Source organism: Prinia subflava, chromosome 12, assembly GCF_021018805.1.
Source record: "Prinia subflava isolate CZ2003 ecotype Zambia chromosome 12, Cam_Psub_1.2, whole genome shotgun sequence".
In the NCBI taxonomy this organism is placed as follows: Eukaryota; Metazoa; Chordata; class Aves; order Passeriformes; family Cisticolidae; genus Prinia; species Prinia subflava.
The window spans coordinates 19,102,074-19,125,903 of record NC_086258.1 but is presented as its reverse complement, the minus strand read 5'-3'; the positions used below and the strand labels follow the sequence as shown (position 1 = coordinate 19,125,903).

Sequence of the window (23,830 nt, the reverse complement as noted above, 5' to 3'; positions counted from 1 at the left end):
CCCGCGCGGTGCATTCCGGGAGCTGTAGTCCGTCCATGCACGGTATTAACACCCTCCGTGTCGGCCACGCGGTGCATGCTGGGAGTTGTAGGCTGGCCGCCATGATATCCCCCCGCCTTCCCCGCCTGGCACCGTGTATGTGCTGTTTCGTGGAGTAAAATAAAAATAATCCCGGATATCTGGCGGTTCTGCACATGAAATGAGGTTTAGCCCCTTAAACAGCGAAGATGCTTCATTTCCAACGATTTTTAAAATCCCCACTTAATCTGCGTTTCCTGTTTCACACACTTGCAAACAGATTTTTTGATCCTGTTATCCTGGCTGCTTTCAGTGATGGAATTAAGCACATCTAAACAATTACCCCTTTATATTGAAGTGTGTTAAACTAGAAGGACTAACCCGTTGCCCTGTAAACACGCCAGGACCGTGTCTGTGTGTCTGTCTGTCAGGAATCCGGGAGCAAGAAAATAGCTGTGGCATCTGCAGATCTGCAGGAAGGGTCTGAACTCTTGCCTCCAGGTGTGCAAGTAGGAGGAATTTAAAAATAATAATGATTGCATAACTTCAGTTAAAATAGGAACCCTGCAAAACTAATCGCTGTTTGAAGGGCTCCCTCAGGTCAGTAACTGGCTGCTGTGTATCAATAATATATAAATAAGAACATGTATTATCTCTATTTTCTCTTTTTAGATGGATCCGAGCCATTCCCTGGATTTGCAGCCCAGTCCTGTCTGAGTGCCTGAGAACCAGATGCGGGTGGGGGGGGAAAGCAGAAAAACGACATAATGGAAAGCAGATTTAAATAAATGCAGTGACATAATCTGTACGGTTTCTTGGCAAGAAAAGAACAAGTTTGTACTTTTCATATCCGCTTTTTCAATAAGCAGTAAGTTTCCCTTTTAAGAAACAGCCATAACAAACAGTTCTGATTCTTCTCCTATTAAAGTCAGGAGCAGAATCCACTCGGCTTCTACTGAAACGCCCAGATGGAGCATTGGCACCTCGCATGAACTAAGGCTCACCAAATAACATTTTTATGCTAACTCCAGCTGACATTTGGGATTCAGAAAAGCAGCCTTCACTTAAAAAAGATGCTGCTGTAATTGCCAGTGTGTGTGTGAAGCTCTAGACCTCCTCATCACAGAGAAAACCTTGGAAATTTATACTCTAAAACTTGAAAACATTAAGCAAAAAATACCTAATCTGATAATCTTTTTTATTTGTAGGATGAGGACAGACATAGAAGGGAGAACTGAGACAATTCATTGTTTTGAATTGCCCAGGGCTGACAATTATTACTGGATTTTAAAGTTCTTCCGCTCCTTTTGCAATAAAAATGTGTATGTGGCAGAATTCCCTTGGACACACTTGGAAAACAAAATCGGTGTTATTTTATGTCAGATGTACAGGACACAGAAAAATAAACATGAGATAATGGGACAACTCTAATGGTTTGGAATTTAAAGAAAAGACAACCCAGGGCAATGACTGTATCGTATTTAATGGTCAAATCATAATCTCTAACACCATTATATTATTCAGTTAGTTTTTTCACACACTGTAAAACACCCTACAGTTACTGTATTTAAAAAAAATCCTAATTAAAAAGAGGAACACTCTGTGACAGCAGAAATAACCCAAGGGAACAAGGAAAGGCTGTTTAAATTGCCAAGTGCTATCGATTAATCTCAACTCATCTCACCCTGCATTTAACCCTTTGTTTACAGCAAAATCAGGGATCCAGAGCTGGCGCAGGGCACATTCCCTGATCCTTCCAGTTCACAGCCCAAATTACTGACAGAGCAAACTCTGACCCAGCTCCCGAGGGGGTTTCTCCTGTTGTAAATCATCCCTAAACCAGGAGGGGTTTTAGCACTCCCAATAAAAGCAAGCAGCAGGAAAGAGAGGGTTGGGCAGCCCTTCCCAACTGCGGCGCATCCACGGGAGCCCCCAGACACTCCATGCAGCTGCATCCAGAACCCATCCAAAGCATCGTGCCCAGAGCCCCCTGCAGCCTCCTGAGCTGCTCCCACGTGGGGATGGGGTGGAAAGAGAGGATCCCTCCGAGCCTCCCAAGCCCTGAGGGAGGTCAGAGGTTTGTGTCTGGGCACTGGGGAAGTGGGGAAGGGAGGGATGCGTGGCTCCAGCGTGGGTTTCCCCTTTGAGCAATCAATCTGAAACAGGGCAAAGACCCAGATCTGCTGTGTTTACTCTGGCAAAACTCCTGGCTGCAAACCGTGGGAGTCTAGCCTGAATAAATGAGATATGGGGGGCAGATTTAGGGGAGGTCTCTTCCTGCAGAGATGAAGGTTCCTTCCCTTCCTTGTCCTCCCAGGATGTGACCGGGCACGGGCTGTGGCACAGCTCTACCCTTCTCAATCCATCAGGAATTCCTGACACCACGTTCTGTCCTCTCCCTGTGCTCAGGGCAGCAGAGACGCCTGCTCTGTGTCACTGCTGACATCTCGTGCAAGGACTGAGCTCTGCAGGGGCCGCTGGCGCCGGCCAAACAAAGAGGGCTTGGAGCTCAGGATGCAGGGAATGAATTCCCATGCGGACAGAAGTCTGGGCAGCATTCCCACCAGCCAGGAAAGGCCAAGATTTCAGCTGAAGATTTCACTCTGGAAGCCCTACTGTTCCTTTTCCCACTGCTTGCAGCAGTTTAGGAGTCACCTCATGCAGGGGAGGAGGAGGAGAAGGAGGAGGAAGAAAAGGAATTTGCAGTCAGATCCCAGCAAGCCCATTCCCAAACTTACTCACCAGCCTTGCCCTGGGGAAGGGGTGGCTGCGTTCAGACCCTTCATCCACTCAAATATCCTAATTTTCAGGGCACTGGCAGCTCTTTCTGTGCCAGCAGAAATTGGTAGTGCTGGCAAAGGAGTCACAGTAAAGGAGCTCTTTGAGCCTCAGCATGTAAATGTGGTATTACTTCAAACTGTGGCTTTAACTTCAAACCTCCCAGCTTTGTGCGTGCCTTTTATTCACGTTCACATTTTCCCCTTGGCTCCATTTGAATACAGCACTATGATTTCCAGCTTATCCTTTGGGGAAAAAAATATATCTCATATATTTAGCTAAATGGGCTGTTTATTATCCCTGCTGACGGTTGTTGCATCATCCCTGACTCACTCATGCCAGTGAAGAATCTGAGCCTCTGTATTTTCTCTCCAGGTGTACATTACACAGCACCAGGGTTCTGTAAAGCAAGCTTTGGGAGGTAGGTAGCAAAATAACCCCAGAAAAAATAAACTTGTGGAAAGGCACGCTGTGCTGAGACAGGGGCTGCTCTGTGCCACCCTCACAGGCAGTATTTCTGTGTTTACCTTCTGAAAAAGCTCCCTTAGGACATGTGAACTGGCAGTTTTGTCTCCCAGCCTCGAGTTTCCACCTTTCCTGAAGGAAAACAGTGTTCCCTCTCGCTTGAGAGTAGTTTTTGTTAATTGTTACTTATTCCCAGAGTCTAAAGGGTCATTTAGTAGCTGACTAATGCTTCACCTTGATCGAGGCACTCACAGCTGTCCTAGAACACTAAACCAGACCATTTATCTCTGGGACATATTCACAGCACCTCTGTCACTTACAAATCTCTGAGCTAAGGGGCAGATTCTCAGCTCAGTGGTGCTGTTTCTCACCAGGAGGTTTCTCCCTTTCCCAGTTGGGCAGAGATCCTTGTTTCACATTTGCAGCACTAATGGGTGGACAGCCCTGCAAGGAGAGGGGCTGCATCACCCCAGCATCACCCCAGCACCCAGCCAGGCTCCTCCACATCCCTCTCCCTGGGGCACCACCTCTCCCACGCCAGGGCACGGCAGTGATGTGGCACTAGGGAATGACCACGACTGCCTCGGGGCTTCACCTGGTCCACACAGGGCTCGCTCCACCAAAGGCACTTCGTGAGGAGCACGCAGAGGATGAGACAGCACTTAAAAAAGCATCAGCAACAGATCCTGAGATAAGGCACAAAGCATCTGCACAAGCTGCCAGGGCAGAGCAAGCAGAGGTGAAGGAGAGGGACTGGGCGGGTGGCCAAGGCACAGCTCCAAATCCGTGTGGCACTTGTGAGCAGCACACTTTACCAAGAAAGGCTGTCGCAGTCCCTGATGTCCAGAAAGGGAAGCCGAGGGGCAGGGAGCAGCACAGGGACTCGCCCGAGCTCACCCGGGGCAGAGCCGGCACTCGGATCCAGCCCCGTCCTGCCCATCAGAGGCTTCACCCAGCCCTGCGTCCCCAGCAGTGCAGAAAGGAGGGAGGGCTGCCACAGACAGACAGGGCTACCAAGGAGAGGTGGCAATAACCTACAGGAGAGGCTGCTGTGGGTCTGCCCCTGCCCCTCTGCCCGGGCAGTCACCGGCGCTTCAGCACCGACACACAATCCTTCTTCAGCGGCCCGATCTGCAGGTGGGCGTCCACGCTCTCCAGGAAAAAGGCTGGCTTCAGCTTGCACGAGAAAAGAGAGGCAAACTGCCGGTTGATCTTGTTCTGGAACGGGTCGAGCTTCCCCTTGGCAGGAGGAGACACCTTGAGCTGCTGCAGGCAGGTCATTTTGGAGTCCTTGACGCCGTAGAAGGTCAAAGCCTTTTCTGAATACTCCAGGAAGACGCCGATGGTGTGGAAGAAGGGCTGCTGGATGGTGCACTCGAAGCCACCAAACCAGGCCACGTAGTTCTGGCCGTTCCACTGCAGGCAGCAGGACCTGTCGTTCCTGCCCAGGCGGCCGTGGTTGTAGGCCTCCTGCGGGTCAAAGTCCTCGGCGATGACCCCGATGCTCACCCAGCCGTCGATCAGCTCCACCTCCCAGTAATAGTTGCCCCTGTTCATGAGGTTCAAGCCCAGCACCTGCTCGCAGTTGATGAAGCGGGTGGGGCTCTCCGGGTAGGGGATGGGGCACAGCACCCGTTTGGCCCCCTTGGTGCCAAAGAGCTGGATGAACTTGTCAGCTGTGTCACTGTCCAGGTCGATGATGAAGGCAACTGTGTGGGGCGAGAGGGAGAAGTGAGCATGCAGAGGGAAATGAGAGGAAATCCTCCCTGCCCCAGCCTTTGATGATGAGCGTGATTCTTTCTGAGCTTTCCCATCACTCTGTCCCCTTGCTTTTAAGTCCCATGGCAAATTTCAGTCAATGAGGATGAAAGGCTGAAAGAGCTGATACTCCCGTAAGCAGGATGAATACAGGTAACTGGGCAGAGGAGAGAGCACAGGGACTGACTGATGAGCTCAACCGTGATACCAGACACTGGAGAATCCACCTGACAGACTGGTGGTAAGAAAATTTCACATAAAAGCACATTTCAGGTAACCACGGATGAATGCAGCTGAGAGAGACCCCAAGAAGAGAGAACAGCCAGGTAAGCCACAGCTATAAACAGGCAGCCCCCAGCAAATGGGACCATGATCCATGTGAGAACCCCTGATGGATCCCAAAGAAAATTCTTCCAGGGAACAACCCTGGACATGGATCACTATCAACTGCACTGCAGTCTAAACCATGGCATGTCCCAGCCTGACAGCAGAAGAGCACATCCTCCTTGAGCCTCAGCTTTGCTGCTCTGTGCCACTGAGGCAAATCTTGTCCCCTATGGACATGTCAGGTAACCCCATATCCCCTGTAAGACTGGGGACACACAGGTGGGGTGTGGGAGCTCAAGCCCAGCCCTCCATCCTCCAGCCTCAGCCTCTCCTGCCCCACTCTGCTCCACCACTGAGTGATCCCTATCATTCTGCTGCTGCAGACAACTCTCACCAGCCCAAGGTCCTGTAGCAAACAAGGCAAATGCACAAACTCTGATCTAATTTAAAGAGGATTCAATTTGCCAAGGGCTGGAAGGCAGCCGGAATTACAGAGGACGCCTGCAGCCCCCCTGGGAGAGCTGGGCCAGCAGAACCACAGAGAAGGGAAAAAAAACATCACCTAGCCAGGCTATGCTTGTTGTCAGGACAGCCAGGAGGCTCCCCTGTTAGCCAAGCAGCATTTCCTCTGCTGGATCAGCGCTGCCGGGCGGGCGGGAAGGAGAGAGGGAAGGGAAGAAGGGCCTTAGCAACAACCTCCAAAGCAAAAGTCCCCCGCTTACATTTCAGGAAATAATCACGGTTCTCCAGGCAGGCAGGATTGCTGGACTTGTTTTCGGCTGTGGAGACAGGCACAGAAGGGTTTGCATCAGCAAAGGAGCCAAACCACCAGCAAGGGGGGTACTGGAGCATTGTCCCCTGCCCCTGATGGCACCGAGCTGTCACAGCCTCACCCAGCATCCCCACTGCCCCTGCACATCCCCAGTGGCTCCCACACAGGAAAGGACAGGCATCACTTTTGTCACCCCAAGGAGGTGGGCAGCGGGGCAAGGAACCAGCTGCAGTTCCCATGGGCATCCAAGAAAACGAGAAAGGAGAGAGCTCAGGTTAGATGAGACAGCATGGGAGAGAGCTGCCACATCAGCTCTCTAACCCTGGCACGTTTGGGAGCCCACAGCCTGCCCCATGAGGAGGGTTGTCTGTCCTGGGAAGAAGAGTCCCCTTTCACAGGAGGCCACTTTGGCCCCTTGCCCTCTCCCACAGGGCCCTGCCTAACTCCCAGGCTGTTTGTTGCCTCTCCGGTCTCTGTGGAAAAATTCACAAAACCTCAAAGAGGCGTAAGCCCAGACAGGGATTGTGCAACGTGCAGGGAACCCGTGCTGAGCAGCTTCCAGGGCTGGAAGGACAGGGGCCAGCACTCACAGGGGCCATGAGCCTGCAGCCACCTCCCACCCAGGCAGGGAAGGGAAAAAGGGACAGGGAACTACCTGGGCTGAGGGGCCGGACGATCACCGTCTCCTGGGAATTCAATCCATCAGTTCCTTTCCCCTGCAAGTGGTTCCACTGGTTTTTGCAGGCAGTGGACAGCACATCCTTCATGGTGCTCACAGCTTGGGTGCACTTGGTGAAGTTCAGCTCTTTCTGGAAGCTCAGAGGTGGAGAGAGGTTTTCTTCCATGGCTACTTTCAAGGCCTGAAATTCCTGAGCCAAAAAAAGACAGAGTTTCAGGAGGTTTCAAACAAGCCAAAGCTGTCTCTTGTTCCACAACCCCACCCGGCCCTGGAGGATTTGGGATCTGGCAGCTCTCAGGACTTGGCCCAAGGACAGCAGAAGGGAGGAGAGCACTTTCCCGGCCACGTGTTCCTGGCACCTTCTCTTCACTCCCATTGAAACCCGGACTCAGACCATGCCCACCTTGCATGGAGCAGCATCTCCTGCCTAAAATGTCTCCTCTTGCTGGGCTGTCAGGGAGAGGGGGGATGCTGGAGAGGCAGTGGGGCACCCCAAACTCTCGCTCTCCCCCACACCCAGGTACCCACTCTGGGCAGCACATCAGCCTCTCCTGTCACAGGCAGGACAGGGGTGGTGGCAGTGGAGGGGAAAATCTTGGTCCCCCTGTGAGAGGGGAGGGGAGAGGACTGTGCCAACAGGAGTGAGACTCTGCAGCCTGCACATCCCAGGGCTCCTGACCCCCAGCTCCATGGGAAATGGGACAAAACCCCAAAATACAACAATGTCAGCTCCTTCTTGCCCCTCCCACCTGGAGGAAGTAGATGGTGTCAGTGCTGGGGACGTTCTCCAGGTTTTGCTTGCACTGTGCCAGCTTGGCTCTCCTCTCCTCCTTCCAGCGGAGATCGGCCTCGGCCTCCCCCAGCATGGAGCGCTCCTCGTCCTCGATGAACCCTGTCACCTCCTTCTGGAAGGTCGCCAGCACCTGAGAGGCCTCTGCAAAGATCTTCTCGACCCTCTCCCTCTCCTTCGTGGCAGCACCCTGAGAGCAGGGAGAGAGGGGCCAGGTCCCACAGGTGAGGGTGCAGGAGGACCACCCGTGTGCCCTGCACAGAGCCCAGCTCTCAGCTCTGTGGGATCCCCCTGACATTCCATCACCCCTTCACCCAAAAACCCAGATCACTTCACAGAGCAGCTGTCAAGGGACCTGGCTGGGCACTGCCACTTACTGCTGCACCACATTTGGTGTCCCCAAGCAGGGAAGTGACATATTTGCACAAGGGCCAAAGGGGACAACCCCCCCATGAGCCTGAGGAGAGAAGGTGCAAGAGCCAGAGGATGCTCTGGCATGGCCCTTGCCCTGTTCCTTCTTCCATGTTAAAAACAAAGGCAACCAGAGATGCCATGAGTGTTAGCAGAGATGAGGAGAAACAATCCTCAGGGATGTCTGCCAGGATCACCATCATTTCCTGGTGCTCCTGTGAGCACCATCTCTACACCCCAGGCACCCCAAAATCTCACAGCCCCTTCTCCTGCACCCCCAGCCCAGCAGAGCTGCACTAGCAGAGCAAAGCCATTGCAGAGTCACCTTAATGAGCTCCACCATCTTCTTGGCCTGGGCAATGGTGACTGCCAGCTCCTCCAGTTCATTCTCCACATCACTGAGGAATTTGCCTTGTTGGGCCTGCAGACATGAAGGACAAACACTGAGCTTTACCCCAGTCCCAGTGGGAGCCACAGGGCACTCAGCCTCTCCCTAAGCTCAACCCACAGACCCTCTCTGACCGTGACCTCACTACCACGCTGCGGGTGAAGGATACAAGAGGAACCCTGAACTCTTTCCTGTTTTCCTTCCCTGCAACATTCAACCTGCAAACATCTCTTCTCACTGAGCTCAGGGAAACTAAAGGGTCATGTCCAGCTCCACATTCCCCACCCTGGTCCCAGCGGAAACCAAACAAAACAGGAATTTGAAAGCAAACCCATCAGACAGTGATTGCAGCTAAGCGAGTGCTCTCAGCGAGTACCCAGGGCTGGGAAAAATCCACCTGGGTTTGGTGCAGAAGCTGAAACGCAGGCCTGGAGCACTCAGAAACTCAGCACAGAGTCTCCTGGAGGTTTCTGTTTAGGAGCAAAGCAAACCAGCTCCGCAGCACGGGCTGCAAAGGAAGCACCTTCTGAACACGGCGTTTCCTGAGACGCTATTGTTGGCTCAGCCAGTGCCCATCACGGGGGAGGACGGGTCCCTCGGGAGCCAGGAGGGCACTGCCCAGCCACCACAGCTCCCTGCTGCTGCTCAGCCCCTGGCTCTGCTCCCTGCAGTGTGCCCGGGCAGCAGGTACAGGTGCTTTCCCCATCCCAGCCCGCAGCCCGAGGGCGGTGGCCGAGAGCAGTCACAGAGGCCGTGCAGGCGACATTAAGCAGCGCCTGCCGAGGTCTGACAACTCCTCGGGGCTGGGATTACGCACACTTTCTATTTTGAGGCACCTCGTGACTAATAATGCCGATAAAAGGGTTTTCCTGCAATCCTCGTTGTCCATTAGGAGTGGGAGCTGGCTTGGGGCTGTTGCTTGGGGCTGGGCTCCTCCTTGGAAAAGGCAAATTATCTCAAGGTCTCCAAATGCCTCATGGCCGTGCGAGATGCCACCACACCGTGAGCCTCACGGGTTCCCTCTGCCCGCAGCCCCACAGAGGCCCCAGACTTCCAAGGCAGCGGTGCCCAGGGAGGCAGCACCGCGTTGGGGTTGGAGCCCCGGCTCCTGGGAAGGCGCGTGGGTGTGAGTTTAGGAGGTGACTCAGTCACATCTGGGAATGGGAGTGATGGAAAAACCCCCGCTGCCAAAACGGCAGGATACAAAAGGCTGGGGGAGCGGGAGCGGCGGCCGGGCCGGCTGCCAGCGCGGCCAGAAAAGCCGCCTTGGCGGAGCTGTGGGAACGAGACGGAGACGACGGTGCCCCAGGAGCGCGGGGGTGGCCGCTGTGGGGTGTCCCAGGCAGCCTCGCCCCAGCCCTGCACCCATGGGATTGCCAGTTCGGCTCCGCAGAGGGAGGATTCCCCTCGCGATGCCGGGCAGCGGCTCTGCCTCGGTACCCGTCCCCATCTGCCCATCCCGTCCCAGTTCCAGGGGTTCCCTGATCGCGCAGCACCCTGTCCATATATTGGGGTGGAATCCCCCGAGGGGTGAGGGTACAGCATCCCCCCACACGGCATCCCACCAGCGCTGCACCTGCACACACCCCACGTGCGGACTGGGCTCCCCGTGGGTGCAGGACGAACCCCTCCGAGGGATGCCGCACCTCACAGCACCCCGACATCCCGACACCCCGACACCCCTGCACCGGGGTCCCACCCGCCCGTCCCCGCCCCGCGCACCTGCTTGTGCTCCCGCTCCTGCTCGAGGGGCACCACGTCGTGGGCGCGGTGCTCGTGGGCGCGGCAGCGGGCGCAGACACAGCTCTGCTCGGTGCGGCAGAAGCCGTCCAGGGGCTGCAGGTGCCGGGGGCACAGCCCCTCCTCCAGCCGGCGCAGCGGGGCCACCAGGCGGTGTGCGCGGAAGGCCGGGGCGCGCCGGTGCGGCTCCAGGTGCGCCCCGCAGAAGGACGCCAGGCACACCAGGCACGACCGCTCCGCCGCCACGCGGGACCCCGGCGGGCACACATCGCACAGCACCGCCGCTCCCTCCTCCGCCGCAGCGCCCTCCTCCTCGGCCCCCGGGGCCATCGGGGACGCGGCGGCCGGGGACGACGGGGACGAGGCGCCGGTGGCGGCCGCCAGCAGCGGCAGGAGCTCGCACAGGGCGCGGTTCTTGCAGAGCCGCAGGGCCGCGGGGACGGGCTCCTGGCACAGCGGGCAGCGGGCGGCCCCGCCCGCCCCGCTGCCGTCGGGGGGGCCTGGCCGCTGGCGGAGCTCCTGCAAGCAGCCCTGGCAGAAGTTGTGTCCGCACGGCACCGTCACCGGGTCCCGCAGCACGTCCAGGCAGATGGGGCAGCCGAGGGGGCCCTCGGGCAGCCCCGGAGCCGCCAGCGCCAGCCGCAACGCCGCGGCGGAGGACGGCGGGGCGCTCCCGGGCGCAGCATCCATCCCTGAACGCCCCGACCGGCCCCGGCCGCGGTCCCAGCCCCGGCGGAGGCGGGCGGCAGCCGCGCCCCGCCCGCCCGCTCCGCCTCCCCTGACCGCAGCCGGGGCTCCGCTCCCCGCCGTGCCTGCGGGGGCTGCTCTGTCCCCGGGGCGCTGACCCACAGTGGGACACTGTGACCCCCCCTGGTCACAGGCACCCGCCCTCCTGGGAAGGGTCTCACCCCACATGGGATCTGTTCCCATCTGCTGCTTTCGAGGAGATCAGCCCCAGGGGGATGTCACCCTGCTGAGGATGTGCTGCCCTCCACACAGGGTCTGTCACTTCCTAAAGGATCTGTCCCACCGGGATCTGGACCCTCCCCAGTGCTCTACTGCTCCCAAGGGAAGCTGCTGACCTTCCCCATATCTCCCATCTGGGAAGGCTGTTGCCAGTCCACTCCAATCCCCCTCACAACGACCTGCTGCTCCCCTTGAACATTCCTTCCCCCCCCAGGACCTGCTGCTCCCCTTGAGCATTCCTTCCTCCCCTAGGACCTGCTGCTCCCCTTGAGCATTCCTTTCACCTCTAGGACCTGCTGCTTCTCCACTGCTGCCCAGCTGCTCCCACCCTGGGGCCACATGGAAGGTCCTGAGCCCCCCAGGGCACAGGTGCAGCTGCTTTCCTGCCAGCCCTCGTGTCCACGGACCTACATCAGCCCTCCCCATGGCCAAAAAAGGCTGCAGTGCCCAGGCCCTGGCTCAGCCACTGTCCCCTTCCCTCTGGGGTCTGGCAAGAGCTGGCAGGCATCAGAGAGGGATGAGAGACCCCAAAGTGCTTTTAGAGTGAAGATCTGCCTCATGAGGTCTCTGCACCCCCTCTGTGCAGGATACACAGACCATTTCTGACTTGGATAAGTTCCCAGGTGCATGCTGGCCCAAGGCCTCACCCAAGGACAGGGCTGGGAGGAGCAGGGAGGTGTTGAGTGAAGCAGGAAGCACAAAAATCACATCTGTTCTTGAACAGGAGGATTGATCCTTTTAAGCTTTTTGTCTCCAAAAGAAAAAATGATGTGATTCATTCCCCAGGCATTCACATCCCCTGCACCTTTGAACCCAGTGCCCAGTTTCACCCCGTTAATCCTCACCAGCACTCCCACAGGAGCAGGAGGAGACGTCGGACCCGCGGTCTCACCCTTGGAAAAACATCAATGAAAACTTCAGATTTTCTCCTGTGCCAAATCAGCCTTGGAGCAGAGCAGCAGGAAACCAGGTTTCCTTATCACAGAAAATAAAGCACCTTCTGGCTCTGCTGCCAGCTGCTCTCTCCAAGGGTTGGTCAGAGGCCCCGTGGGGACATGGAGGGGCAGGACAGGGCCCTGCAGGGATGGCTGTGAGAGCAGGGGTACCCAGCTCCCCCCACCCCCAGTGCCACATCTCCCAACAGCAGCAAGGTCAAACCAGTAAGAAAATAGAGCTTTATTGGGAAAAGCAGCATCGTACAAAGAGCTGCAGTGTAGAACCCTGAGAAATTGCTCTGCCAGCTCTGAGAACAGCAAGAGGAAACCACGAAGGGGTGGGGGGGAGCAGGACCTGCCTGCAAGTGAGCACAGAGATCCCTCCGAATTGTTTCAGAGTACTCTGTGGTCTGCCTCATCCCAAACCTTCCCCAAGTTTGGGAAGTTTGGCAGGGATAGAAGAAAGAGGAAAATTTCACTTTTTCACCTTCCTTATCCCCCCTTCCCTTGCTCTGTCTGCAGGGACAGGCTCCCACGGTGAGCTCCAGCCCTGCCATGTGTCACTAGTGTGAGATTTACATATGCAATTTGAACAGGTTAATTTACATGTCTGTGCTCATCAGCTGCTGTTAAAACACTGCACTCCACACCTGCCTCAGCACGGAGGTCCCACTGTACCACGACGGCCTCAGCTGCAGCTCCAGGCCTGGCACTTGCCAGCCTGGCTATGGCTCAGTGTGGTGGCTCTGGCTCAGTCCCTCTGGCACAGCGTCACCACTCGCCCCTCACACAGCCAAAACACGGGGTACAGGGCTTCAGTGAAGACACCGTGGAAGGAGTGGATCAGCTTTGTCCTCTCCCCGAGGCCGTAGAAGGAGAGGAGTCCCTTGTTATAATCCAGGCTGACCCCCAGGTTCTTATAGAGCTGCTCCTGGATTTTCTGTGCCCGGCCCTCGTGCCAGGCCAGGTAACAATCCTCCCGCACCTGCAGCCCCCACGAGCCCCCGTCCAGCCCGATGGTGAAGCTGTGGCCCTGCTGCTGCTCCCGGGGGAGCCCCCGGTAGGTGACCCCCAGGATGACGGAGTGGCTGGAGATCTTCACCTCCCAGTAGTGGTGGCCGGGGCCGCAGCTCTGCGTGCACAGCACCTGCCAGGGCTCGAAGCGGGGGCCCTGCTCCTGCCCCTGGACGGCGCCAGGACCGTGCTTGGCCTTCCTGGCATCTTTGGACAGCTCCAGGTACTTGTTGGCTGTCTCAGGATCGAAGGTCAGGTTGCGGTGGTCTGGGGAGAGCAAGAGCGTGGACGGGGCTGAAATGCTTCATCAGACATTTGTGCCCTCCCAGCAGCGGTGGGGTTTAAATTTTGTAGGGCTGCCTCCCAAAATGGAAGGGAACAGATTGTTTGGAGGGGAAGGGGATGGGGAGGATGCAACACCTGCCCTAGAGGGAATGGAAATGCCCAGAAATAGCTGTTGAGGCACTGAGACACGATGCTTTGCTCAGTCCTTGCACAACCCAGCTCACAACCAGTGAGTGGCCATTGTGACCACGATGGCTCTGTGGCCATTTTGGCAGGGTTGTGCTTGGTTTAAGAGCAAAAAATACCAGTATGGGTTGGGAGAGGGGGAGAAAACCAAGTGTTAAGTGAGCAAATGTGGTATTGCAGGGAATGACTCTCCTCTGCATGGGCTGTGATAGCTCCTGCTGTGGGCATTCACTGCCCACCAGCACCCCACCTTCCTCCCCCAACACCTGGCAGCTGGCTGGGCTCCTGCCTGCTGCCCATAAATAACAGAGGGTTCCTATTAATAACCCTAAGAATGTTCTGTGGGGCCTGATGGAAGGAATTCCTCCAGGTCCCATAGGCAGAGATTGCCTCTTTGGCAAGAGTGACATGACCAACATGGCCTGAACATTACCCAGCCCTCTTCCCAACAGCAAGGAGATGGGAAGAGGAACAGAGGAATTTCCTAAAAACAGGAGAGAGATGGGCCTGGGGAGGAAAGGGGACATGAAGGACTGTAGCTAGGAATGCTGAGGCCATATCCCTGGATAGAGAGAATGACTGCAGGCAGGGCTCTGCACTGGGGCTATGCCAAGCTGGGCAGTGACTGACCCAATAGCAGACAGCCTCAGTTCCATGGGAAAGCTCTTCCTGGTGCTGCTAATCCCCCTAAAGAGTCCTTTCCTATCCCAGCCCATCCACACTGTCCCTACTCTGCATTTAGGGAGACACACTGGAAGAACCAGGGAAGGAACTCCTGTCCCTGTAGCACAGGCACCGTCCTCCCGGGAAGGAGCCCAGCTTGGTGACATCTCTTGCTGCTGGGGACCCCAGTGAGGTGCTGTCCCTCCAGGCCCCCTGTGCTCCTTACCCTTCAGAAGCTCAGCTCGGAGCTGGCACCTGGGGAGAGGGGCCACAGCCTTCACTGCCAGCTCCTGGGGATGCACGGGGTCTGTGGAGGATGGGAACAGACATTTTGAGGAATGCCACCCAAAAACTTCTTTCTACCTCGCTTCATGGGAAGAAGAGGAAAAGGAGAAGGAGGAGGAACTCCATTGTATCTAAACCCGGGAGCAGGCATGTGCCACCATGGTTCAGCATTCCCAGCAAGGAGGGGCCACAGGGAGACCACCCAGCTCATCCCACTTCATCTGCTGAACACTAAATGTGTGTCCCATCCCAAACCTCTGTCCCCAGCAGTGACACAGGCCAGCCTCATCTTCAGGATGACTCAGAGCCCTTCAAAGAACCCCTGAGAGTAGGAGGGTTACCTTGGCCAGCAGGGTCGGGGGCTTTGGGGGCCACAGAGTCAGGCAGATCCTCCAGCAGGAGCCTGGAGATGCTGGTGAGGATCTCAGAGATGGGCTTGATCACAGCAGCCACATCAAACTCCACGGGCACCAGCGCCTCTGGGCTCTCCAGAGGAGGGAGCAGGGGGAATTCCTGCGGACAGACACACAGACACTGTGCACCAGTCTGGGGAGGACTGTGCAAACCCACTTGCACTCATCGTGTCTCCCCAATGGGCAACAGGGGCATCCCAGCATTGCCCACACAACTTTTCAGGGATCCCCAAAAAAACAGCTCTTCCCCAGAGCCCCTTCACATCCCTGGGCCAAACTGAGGATGCATTCCCAGTGGGAATGGGTTGAACATGATTCTGCTGTTGTCAAAAGGGTGCAGGCCCAAGCAAACAGAAGGACACAGTGCCAGAGTGGTACCTGGAGGAAGGTCCTGTGGTCAGGGCAGGCCAGCAGGCTCTGAGCCCTCTCCCTGTGCTGGCCAAGGACATCCAGGCGATCCTTCCACAGGTTCCAGTTCTTGTCCACACGCTCCAGTGCTGCCCCCTGCTCTTGTTCAATCCTGGCCACTGTCTGACACTGGGAATCCTCCAGAGCTCTCCTCAGGTGGGTGAATTTGCTGCAAATCCCAGCTTTGATGTCCTCAGAGCAGTCCTGGGCAGGAAGAGCCGTGAGACCCAGTGTGCTCCCACCCACAGGCCAGCACAGGGAGGCTGCAGCATTACCTTGATGCTCTGTGTTTGCACCTCCAGCTCCTTCATTGCCAGCTCAATCCTCTCTGATTCCTCCTGGGCTTTTTCCAGGGATTCTCTCAAAAAGGTCTGTGAATGGAAGCACCAACATAGAATCATTATAGTTGGGAAAGAGCTCCAAGATCATCGAGTTCAACCTATGACTGAACACCCTCAACAAGCCCAGAGCACTGAGTTTCACACCCAGTCATTTCTCCCAGTTGTGTCCAGTTGCACATCCTGTGGAACAGCCCAGTGCTGCCCACCCGGTCCCCAGGACCCTCTCAGGGCTGCAGGACAAGGCTAACAGGGAAGGAGGCAGCTTGGGAAGGGCAGTCTGTGTCAGGATAACAAAGAATTGATTTTTTGTGCTGCCTTTCACCCCCTTTTTATCGGATTCCTCTAGATCAGAGGGTAACAAACACATATGGCACCGTTCTGGGTTTACCCAGCTCGCTGCTGCTCCTGACAACACCTGGTTTCTCAAGAGGCAGCCGGGCACTGGCAGCATCTCCCTGGCCAGCCCCGTGTCCAGCTGAGTCTGGCACACACAGGGACATCACGTCCCTGCAGGGGGACACGGGGCAGTGGAGGTGGATGTCGTGCGTGCCAGAGCTGTCACAACACCCCCGTTCTCCCACCGCCCCAGCCCTGTCACCCACCTGCTTTTTGGCCCGTTCCTCCTCGAAGAGCACCCGCCGGTGCCGCTGGCAGCCGCGCACGGTGCAGATGCAGCAGATGCAGCGCCGCTCGTCCTGGCAGTACAGCTCCAGCGGGCGCCCGTGCTGCCGGCACAGCTCGGCGGGCGCCGCCGAGCTCCGGCCCGCGGCCGAGCCCCGCGCCTCGCTGTCCCGGGCCAGCTCCACCACGCTGCACAGGGTGACATTCTTCTCCAGCCGCGGGCACCGCTCGAAGCCCCTGCGGCACTCGGGGCAGGTGCAGCTCGCCTCGGTGCCGGCGGGCGCCCGCTTTTGCTTGTCCCAGTGGTCGCTGATGCAGCGCTTGCAGAAGTTGTGGCCGCAGGGCAAGGTCACGGGCACCTTGAAGAGCTCCAGGCAGATGGAGCACACCAGCTTCTCCTCCAGCTTCTGCGAGATGGGCGATGCCATCCTGCCCGTGCCGGAGACCGGGGCGAGGGGCCGGGGAAATAGAAACTGGCGAGTGCAGAGGAAGAGCTGGTGACGCCTGCCCGGAGGCGGGGCAGGGCTCCCCGCCAGGCGCGCTCCTGAGGTGACACCCGCTGGCTGCCCCGTCCTACACCGGGTGTGCCACAGGCTGAGACCACAGCGAGGGTTGGAGCCGCTCCCCGGGGAGAGGGAGGGCTGTGAAGCACAGCAGGAGACCCCGGGAGGATGGAATGCTGCGGTGACAGCACAGGGTGACGCAGGAGGCTGACAGGGATCAGAGCAGTGTGTGTTTCCATGAACGCGTTTGCCAGGCACACGTCGATGTGCAATTGGATTTTCACTCCTTTACTGCCCTCTGAGGGAACTTCCCGGCACCCTCAGCTCTGCCAGGGCTGGGTCCCTGAGCTGAGTGTGGCAGCCCCCTCTGGCACAGAGACCTCTGTACAGAGCTCCTGCCTGGGAACCAGCAGAGGCACCCACTGCTGCTGCAGCCACATGTCACCTCCCTGTGCAGTGGCAAGGCTGTGACACATGCCAGCACCGTGTTCTTCCCTTGCATCTTTTAAACCACAGCTCCTCTGTTTGCCATGTCCCCATGCACACCCACCACACCTTTTCCTAGGAACCTCCTTGCAACACCCGTGCACATCAGCACCCTGGAACACAACAAAGATGCCACCCGGGCCACCTGTCCCTGCTCAGGTGGCAGCTGGAGTCTCCTGTCTGGAGGCCAGGGCTGTGCCTGTGCACTGCAAGCCTCACCTCACTGTCACACAGTTTGGTTTCAGTTTTCCCAGGCCAAGCCTTATCTCTGTGCCAGGCCCACGTGCTATCTTGCACACATTCCCAGGTCACTGACCCTGCTGGGATGGCCCTGTTTTTCAGCAGCTCTGCAGCCTCCCTCATGAGCAGCTTCCCTTTCACCTGCAAGGTGAGGAGCAGGTCTCTGGTGGATGATCCAGACCTGCTTCCATACTACAGGCAGGCTCAGAGCCACCCCCCTGACCACAGGAGAGGACTTGGGATATCTCACAACTCCCTGCATGTCCCGGCAAGCTTCAGCTCCAAAACATTCCTTTGGGTTGTGTCTGTCCATTCTGGCCAAATATTTAAAGCCCAGAGAGGTGAAACACGAGCTGTGTGTCTGCCTGGAACCTGTGTCCCCATTGTGGGGGGAGTGTACCCCAGTACACTCACCCCAGCTTAAACCAGACCCCAAAATCCCTCAGGCTGGGAGGGGAGTACAGGGAGCTCTGGGGTAACTGGTAACAGCCCTGGGCAGAGGCAGCAGAGGGGCACCTCAGCCCAATCTCAGCTGTTTGCTGAAGGCTCCAAATTCCTGCTAGAAGGAACCTCAGAAAAAGTCACAGGGAACCAGAGCTGGGAAGAGGCAGCTGTACTGTAGCAGCAGGAGCGTGTTGGTATTTGGGGGTCCATGTGAACAGGAGATGCACAGTGGAGCACAGCAGAGAGCAGAGGCTCCCCAAGGCCTGGGAGCAGCACCAGCAGCAGCAGTGCCAGGCCACCACCAGGAGCAGCTCTGCTTCTGCTCCACCTGCCCACGCCAGGTACGTTGGGTCCAGGGAGAGAGGGGAAGGGGACTGAGGTCCACGTGCTTGGGTAGCTGAAGCCACCTCCACAAACACTGCCCTTGTGCAGTTCACCACCTGTGCAGCCACACTCTTCCCAAACTACAACACCCAAGAAGGGACTCCGGACAGCAAAGGGCTGCCCATCTCCCCTGCACCCTGCTGAGGTGAACTCCCCAACTCTGTGCCAACTGGCGAGGGTAACAGGCTCTTCCCAATAAAGACAGCTCTGCCAGCACTGCTCAGAGTGTTTAATCAAACTCATCTCTCCAAGACGACTGCATGAATAAAATCTGACACAGTCCTGAACCACAGCACTGTGTGAGGAGGAAATCCAGGCTGGCCTGGCTCTGTTTGTTCTGTAAACAGGCAAGAGGAGAACTGTGATCCTTGCAGGGAAGCAAGGCAGGGCATCTCTGGGGAGATGCAATCTGCCAGCCACTGCTCAGCTCTGCTGCAGAATCAGGAGCAAGGTTTCAGCCTGGCCATGGATTCACTTTGAACGTTCTTGTTAAGCAGCCTCTTGACCACACAGCTGCCAGCCCTGTGAGCACCCAATGCTGGCTCCCAGCACGGTGGAACTGGGAGCTGAGGGGCTGAGACTTTGTCATTTCCCTCCTGAGGCACTGAGGGGAGTGCAGGAAATCCAGGAGCCAGCATCCCACGGACACAGAGGGGGCCAGCTCCTAGTAAATGCCATAGGTGGGCTCCTCTGTGTCTCGGTACCTGTCCAGGTACCTCAGGGGCTGGTGGCGAGGGAACTTCACCTGGGGAGGGTGGTAGGTGGGCGGCCGCATGAACTCGAACACAGGCTCCCTCATGTCTGCAAAGATGACAGGGTCAGCAGGAGGGCTCACACCTGAACCACACACCCCCCTCCACCCACACAGGACCAGGGTTGCTCAAACACGCCCTTGGAGTTATTTTAAAATCCTCCTCCAAGGATTAGGGGTTGTTCCTTCAGGCTGCTGTTAGTTTGGAGGAGGATGGCTCAGGAAGGGCTTAGTCTGTGCTGATCCTGACAAGTGCCCAGACCAAGTGAGAGCCTGTAGCCACAGGGCCATGTCCCACCCACAGACCCCCTCCAGCATCCCCATTCCTTACTGAGCAGCTGATGGAAGGTGGAAGTGACAGAGCTGTCCCACTGACACTGGAAAAACGCCAGCCCTGCCGGGGTCATGGCATCCTCATGCTTTCTGTAGAAATCAAATGTGCTAAAGGTTCTCATCTTCAGGCTGTAGCTGGAAACGAGACACAAGCACCAGGTGAACCTCTCCTTGCAGCAGTACCCTGCTCCACATCACCCCAGGGGCATATGAAAGAGGTGGAAAAGGAAGCCACTAAAAGGAAATCTCCCAGTGTCTCCAGCTCTGTGCACATTTCTGGGCAGGACAAACCACTCTCTAACAGCCTGCTCTGTAACAACAGCCCACTGCAGCACTGGGATTGTGGTTGTAGAGGACACACAAACCCAAAGCAGCCCTGGTGGACTCTGCAGAGTGACAGGAGTTGCTCCTCTACTGCAGTGACAGGTGCATGAACCCCACAGGCAGCAGCAGCCAAGCCCAGCACGTGAGCAGAGGAATTACCACGGCGTTGGCCGAGTGTCCTGGCTGAAGTCGATGGGCCCACGTTGCTTGAAGAGCAGGAAGATGAAGCGGTGGTAGCCTGTCCCCATGGCAGGGAACGGGGGCAGGTAATGGCACAACTCCTTGCCAGCCTTGATGTCACTGCCCGGGATGTTGGTCCTGAACACAAACACATTTGCACTCATTTCCCTCCAGCAGATTCATCCAGGACTGCAAATCACTGTGCCATGCTGTGATGGGATTTCTGCCCCATTTGATGAGGGAATGGATGGTAGAGAATGCTTTCACCACAGGAAAAATCCCACCCAGTGACTGGAATGCTGAACAGCACCAACATTTTGAACTCCTGAATCCTTAGCAGGACCCAGAACACAGGGCTAAAGGAGCTAATGGCAGGAGCACCAGGAAAAGCCATGGATGCTGAGCTGTTGGAGGAGTTTCTGCCCAATCCACAAGCACAGAGCACATGGCTCTGATGTACTCACACCAGCCAGTGGAGGTACTCCGAGTCTGCATCCCTCAAATGTCCATCTGCCAATACACAACAGAGAAAAGTGACTTAGGGACACCCTGGTGCCAGCATTGACCCTAAAGTGAGAATGTCTAGACCTGCTTTGGCCAGACAGAGCAGCTCAAGACCTCCCAGAATTCCTCCCCTAGAAGAAAAGGAACGCATTCCTATAGGACTGAGTTTAAAATGAGGAGCAAAGAACTCTGCAGATCTAATTCCAGGATTCCTGGAGCCTCCTTGGGCAGCTGCATCTCTTCACTGTGTCTTGGTCTCTCAGGGTCAAAGGTGCCTTCCAGGCAGACTACCAAGGAAGAGGAGTTTGGAGGTTAACAAAGATGGGAGTCAGGAAATTATTTCCTCTAGAGTGTCACACAGATCCTGTTGTGTCACTGTTCCTTCCCTCAACTGTTACAGATTTAGGGAGGCTACAATCTTTCCTCCATATGTAATATGTCCCAATCTAACAGATATAAGACCACAGAATCACAGAACAGTTTGGGCTGGATGGGACCTTAAAGCTTATCTCATCCTACCCCCTGCCATGGGCAGGGACACCTTCCACTAGACCAGGTTGCTCCAACCTGGCCTTGAACCCTTCCAGGGTTCATCACCTCTGTGCAGCCAAAAGAATCAGGAGTTAACCAAAAGCTGAGTGAAACAACCCAGTTTAAACACGTTCCTTTAAAGAACTCGCTGCTCACCTGGGTTTGTGAGCAACAAGGTCCAGAGGGAGCCTTTGTCTGCCTCATACGACACTGCAGGGGCACTGGAAGCCTAAAAGAGCAACACAAAGAGAATGTAAATCACTCACACAACAGCTTCTGTGAACTGTGCCTGGGCAAAGCTTGGACACAACACAGACTGGGCACTGCCAGGCCACTGAGGGATCCACCTGCAGAGCTCCAGGGCATAAATAACCATCAGCCTCCTGACAGACAGCCTACAATCTCTGTCCCTATCACATCCACAGAATGGTTTCCTTCAGGACAGAGGAATACCCTTGTAAAAGGCATCCCCTGGAATGATCCATGGCCTTTGGAAGCACCTGGCAGAAAAAGGCTTTCCAGGGGCTCCAGGTCGTTCCCAGCTCTCCTCACGCACCTCTGACGGGGTCACCATGTTCCCATAGTAGACTGGCACGAGGTGCTCGTCCTCCTGGCTGTAGTGCACCCTCAGGGCCACCCAGGGGGTGAAGGTGGCCCCCCTGAACAGGTCCCGGAACACCCCGCAGTGCTCGGCCACGCGCTGCTTGTGGAACGGGCCGCTGGTCCTCTCCCACTCAGCCCTGACATCATCGAGGGGAATGAGCACTGCAGGGAGAGAGGGAGGATGCAGAGGCAGCAGCTGGGCACCCAGAGCAGCTGGAGCAGGCAGGGAGGTGACCAGCGGGACACTGACCAGTGCGGAGCCGCGCCGCTCGCTCCATCTCAGCGTTCTGGCGGTTCTCCCTCAGGATCCTCTTCCTTTCCTTGACCTCCTTGGCCCGTGACAGCTTCTCACGTGGCAGGCCAATGTCTCTCTGGGGCTCTTGAGAGAGGGGTGAAAAGAGAGGAGATGAAACGTGTGAGCACCCAAACACAAACCCCTGTGAAACGTCTGAGAGTGTGGGACAGAGCCTTCCAGAGATAAGGACCAAAGAAGGGTTTGGGTCGGGAGGGCATTGAACACTACCCACTTCCAACCCCTGCCATGACCAAGGACACCTCTCACTAGAAAAGACTTGAAAGCACAACCAGGATCAGACTCTGTCCCTCTGCACCTCCTTCCCCAGCTCCCAGCCCTCCCATTCCCAGCTCTGCCAGCTGCTGAGCTGTGTTATCTGCTGCAGGCCCGAAGCTCTGCCTCCTCCTCTGCTCTCTGTGGCACCACTGGGGCTCCAATCACTTCTTTCCTCCATGACTTTTGGCACGTCCTGGCCAGCCTCCCTCCCTCTGGAGCACTGCCCCCCCTTCTCCCTGGTTCCCTTCGTGCAGGGGCGGGGCCGGGGCGGTCCCGGTGCCCCGGGGGTACCTGCGGGCGGGTCGGTGTGCCGGCGGTACGTGTTCCACCAGCGCGGCCTGCGGCTCTCCCGCGCCGCCTGCCGGAAGTACCGCGTGAAGCTCCGGTACCGCTCCAGCGCCTCCGGGTTCTCCACGGCCACGGCCTCGTTGGGCATCGGCCCCAGCGGGGCTGCCCTCTTGCACAGCGCGGCTGGAGGGGAACACGGAGGGACAGAAACGAGCCTGGGATGGCAGAGCGTGGACAGGGCCGGAGCCATCCCCACCTCCCGCAGCCAGGATGGGTCACGGCAGGGGTGAGGCTGGAAAGCACCAGAGTCATCTGATGCCACCTCCCTGCTCCAGCAGGGTCAGCCCAGAGAGCTCATGGGACAGGATTGTGTCCAGATGTTTCTGGAACATCTCCAGTGAGGGAGACTCCACACCCCCTCTGAACGGTCTGCTCAGGGCTCGGTCACTGCACAGGGAAGAAGTTCTGCCTCGTGTCCAGGTAGAATTTCCTGGGCATCACTTCATGTCCGTGGCCTCTGGTGCCATTGCTGGGCCCCCTGGAGCAGAGCCTGGGCCCTGCTGTGCCCCTTCCCTGCAGACAGGGACAGAGAGGGATGAGGGCCCCTCTCAGCCCCAGCTCCCTCAGCCTGTCCCCAGGACAGACATGGTCCCTTCCCCAGCCCATCTTTGTGGCTCTCCTCCAGAATCTCTGAGTCTCTCTCATCCCAGGAGCCCAGAACTGGACCCTGCTCCAGGGGAGGCCTGGCCAGGGCTGAGCAGAGGGGCAGCATCACCCCTGACCTGCTGGAAATGCAGCACCCGGGACACCCGTGCCCTTCTCGTCCCCTGGGGCACGGCGCTGGTCACGGCCAGCTCATTGTCCCCCGGGACCCCCAGCTCCTTCCCCACAGAGCTGCTCTTCCAGCCGGTCAGTGCCAGCCTGTGCCGGTGCCTGGGGTTGTTCCTCCGCAGGTGAAGGACCCTGCACTTGGCTTTGCAGAACTTTGCACAGTTCCTCTTTGCCCTTCTCCCCAGCCTGGTCAGGTCCCTCTGAGGGCTCACAGCACTCCGGGCTATCGGCCACTCCTCCCAGCTTCGTGCCATCAGTGAAATTGCTGAGAAGGCATCGACCCCTCATCCAAATCACTGATAAACAAATTAATCAACACTGGGCGCAGAAATTAACTCTGGGGGACACCACTAGCGACAAGGCGTGGCGTTCGGGACACAGCCGTTCGAGAGCACCCTCCCCTTCGCCCCGCCGTCCCTGGCGGCTTTCGGGGCTCCCCTGCTTCTCTCGTCTCTCACCGGCCGTGCCGAAGCTCCGTCCGCCGCGGGCCCCGCGCAGCGCGGCGCTCAGCAGGGACGCCGCCATGTTGTGCGCCGCGCTCACGGAAGGGCCCCGTTGCTGCGGTGACGGGCGCTGCTGGAAGGCCCCCCCGCCATGGGGCTGCCCGTGGCGCT

At 57.2% G+C, this 23,830-nt stretch overlaps 3 protein-coding genes across 3 annotated transcripts; all 3 read right to left on the bottom strand.

The window, feature by feature from the left end:
* Positions 1–1,485: 1,485 nt before the first annotated feature.
* Positions 1,486–10,854, bottom strand: TRIM47 (tripartite motif containing 47). The gene is made up of 6 exons (XM_063409683.1): positions 10,109–10,854; positions 8,324–8,419; positions 7,547–7,777; positions 6,774–6,987; positions 6,069–6,125; positions 1,486–4,970 (listed from the first exon to the last, which is right to left on the bottom strand). Exons 1-6 carry the CDS (start codon positions 10,814–10,816, stop codon positions 4,345–4,347), a joined length of 1,932 nt encoding a protein of 643 aa, XP_063265753.1. The 5' UTR covers positions 10,817–10,854; the 3' UTR covers positions 1,486–4,344.
* A 1,399-nt stretch (positions 10,855–12,253) lies between these two features.
* TRIM65 (tripartite motif containing 65) lies at positions 12,254–18,391 on the bottom strand. The gene is made up of 6 exons (XM_063409684.1): positions 16,225–18,391; positions 15,557–15,652; positions 15,252–15,485; positions 14,802–14,973; positions 14,402–14,482; positions 12,254–13,308 (listed from the first exon to the last, which is right to left on the bottom strand). Exons 1-6 carry the CDS (start codon positions 16,669–16,671, stop codon positions 12,779–12,781), a joined length of 1,560 nt encoding a protein of 519 aa, XP_063265754.1. The 5' UTR covers positions 16,672–18,391; the 3' UTR covers positions 12,254–12,778.
* Positions 18,392–18,514: 123 nt separating this feature from the next.
* MRPL38 (mitochondrial ribosomal protein L38) lies at positions 18,515–23,824 on the bottom strand. The gene is made up of 9 exons (XM_063409685.1): positions 23,675–23,824; positions 22,389–22,568; positions 21,777–21,905; positions 21,480–21,688; positions 21,080–21,152; positions 20,353–20,398; positions 19,868–20,026; positions 19,383–19,519; positions 18,515–19,101 (listed from the first exon to the last, which is right to left on the bottom strand). Exons 1-9 carry the CDS (start codon positions 23,739–23,741, stop codon positions 18,965–18,967), a joined length of 1,137 nt encoding a protein of 378 aa, XP_063265755.1. The 5' UTR covers positions 23,742–23,824; the 3' UTR covers positions 18,515–18,964.
* Positions 23,825–23,830: the final 6 nt, after the last annotated feature.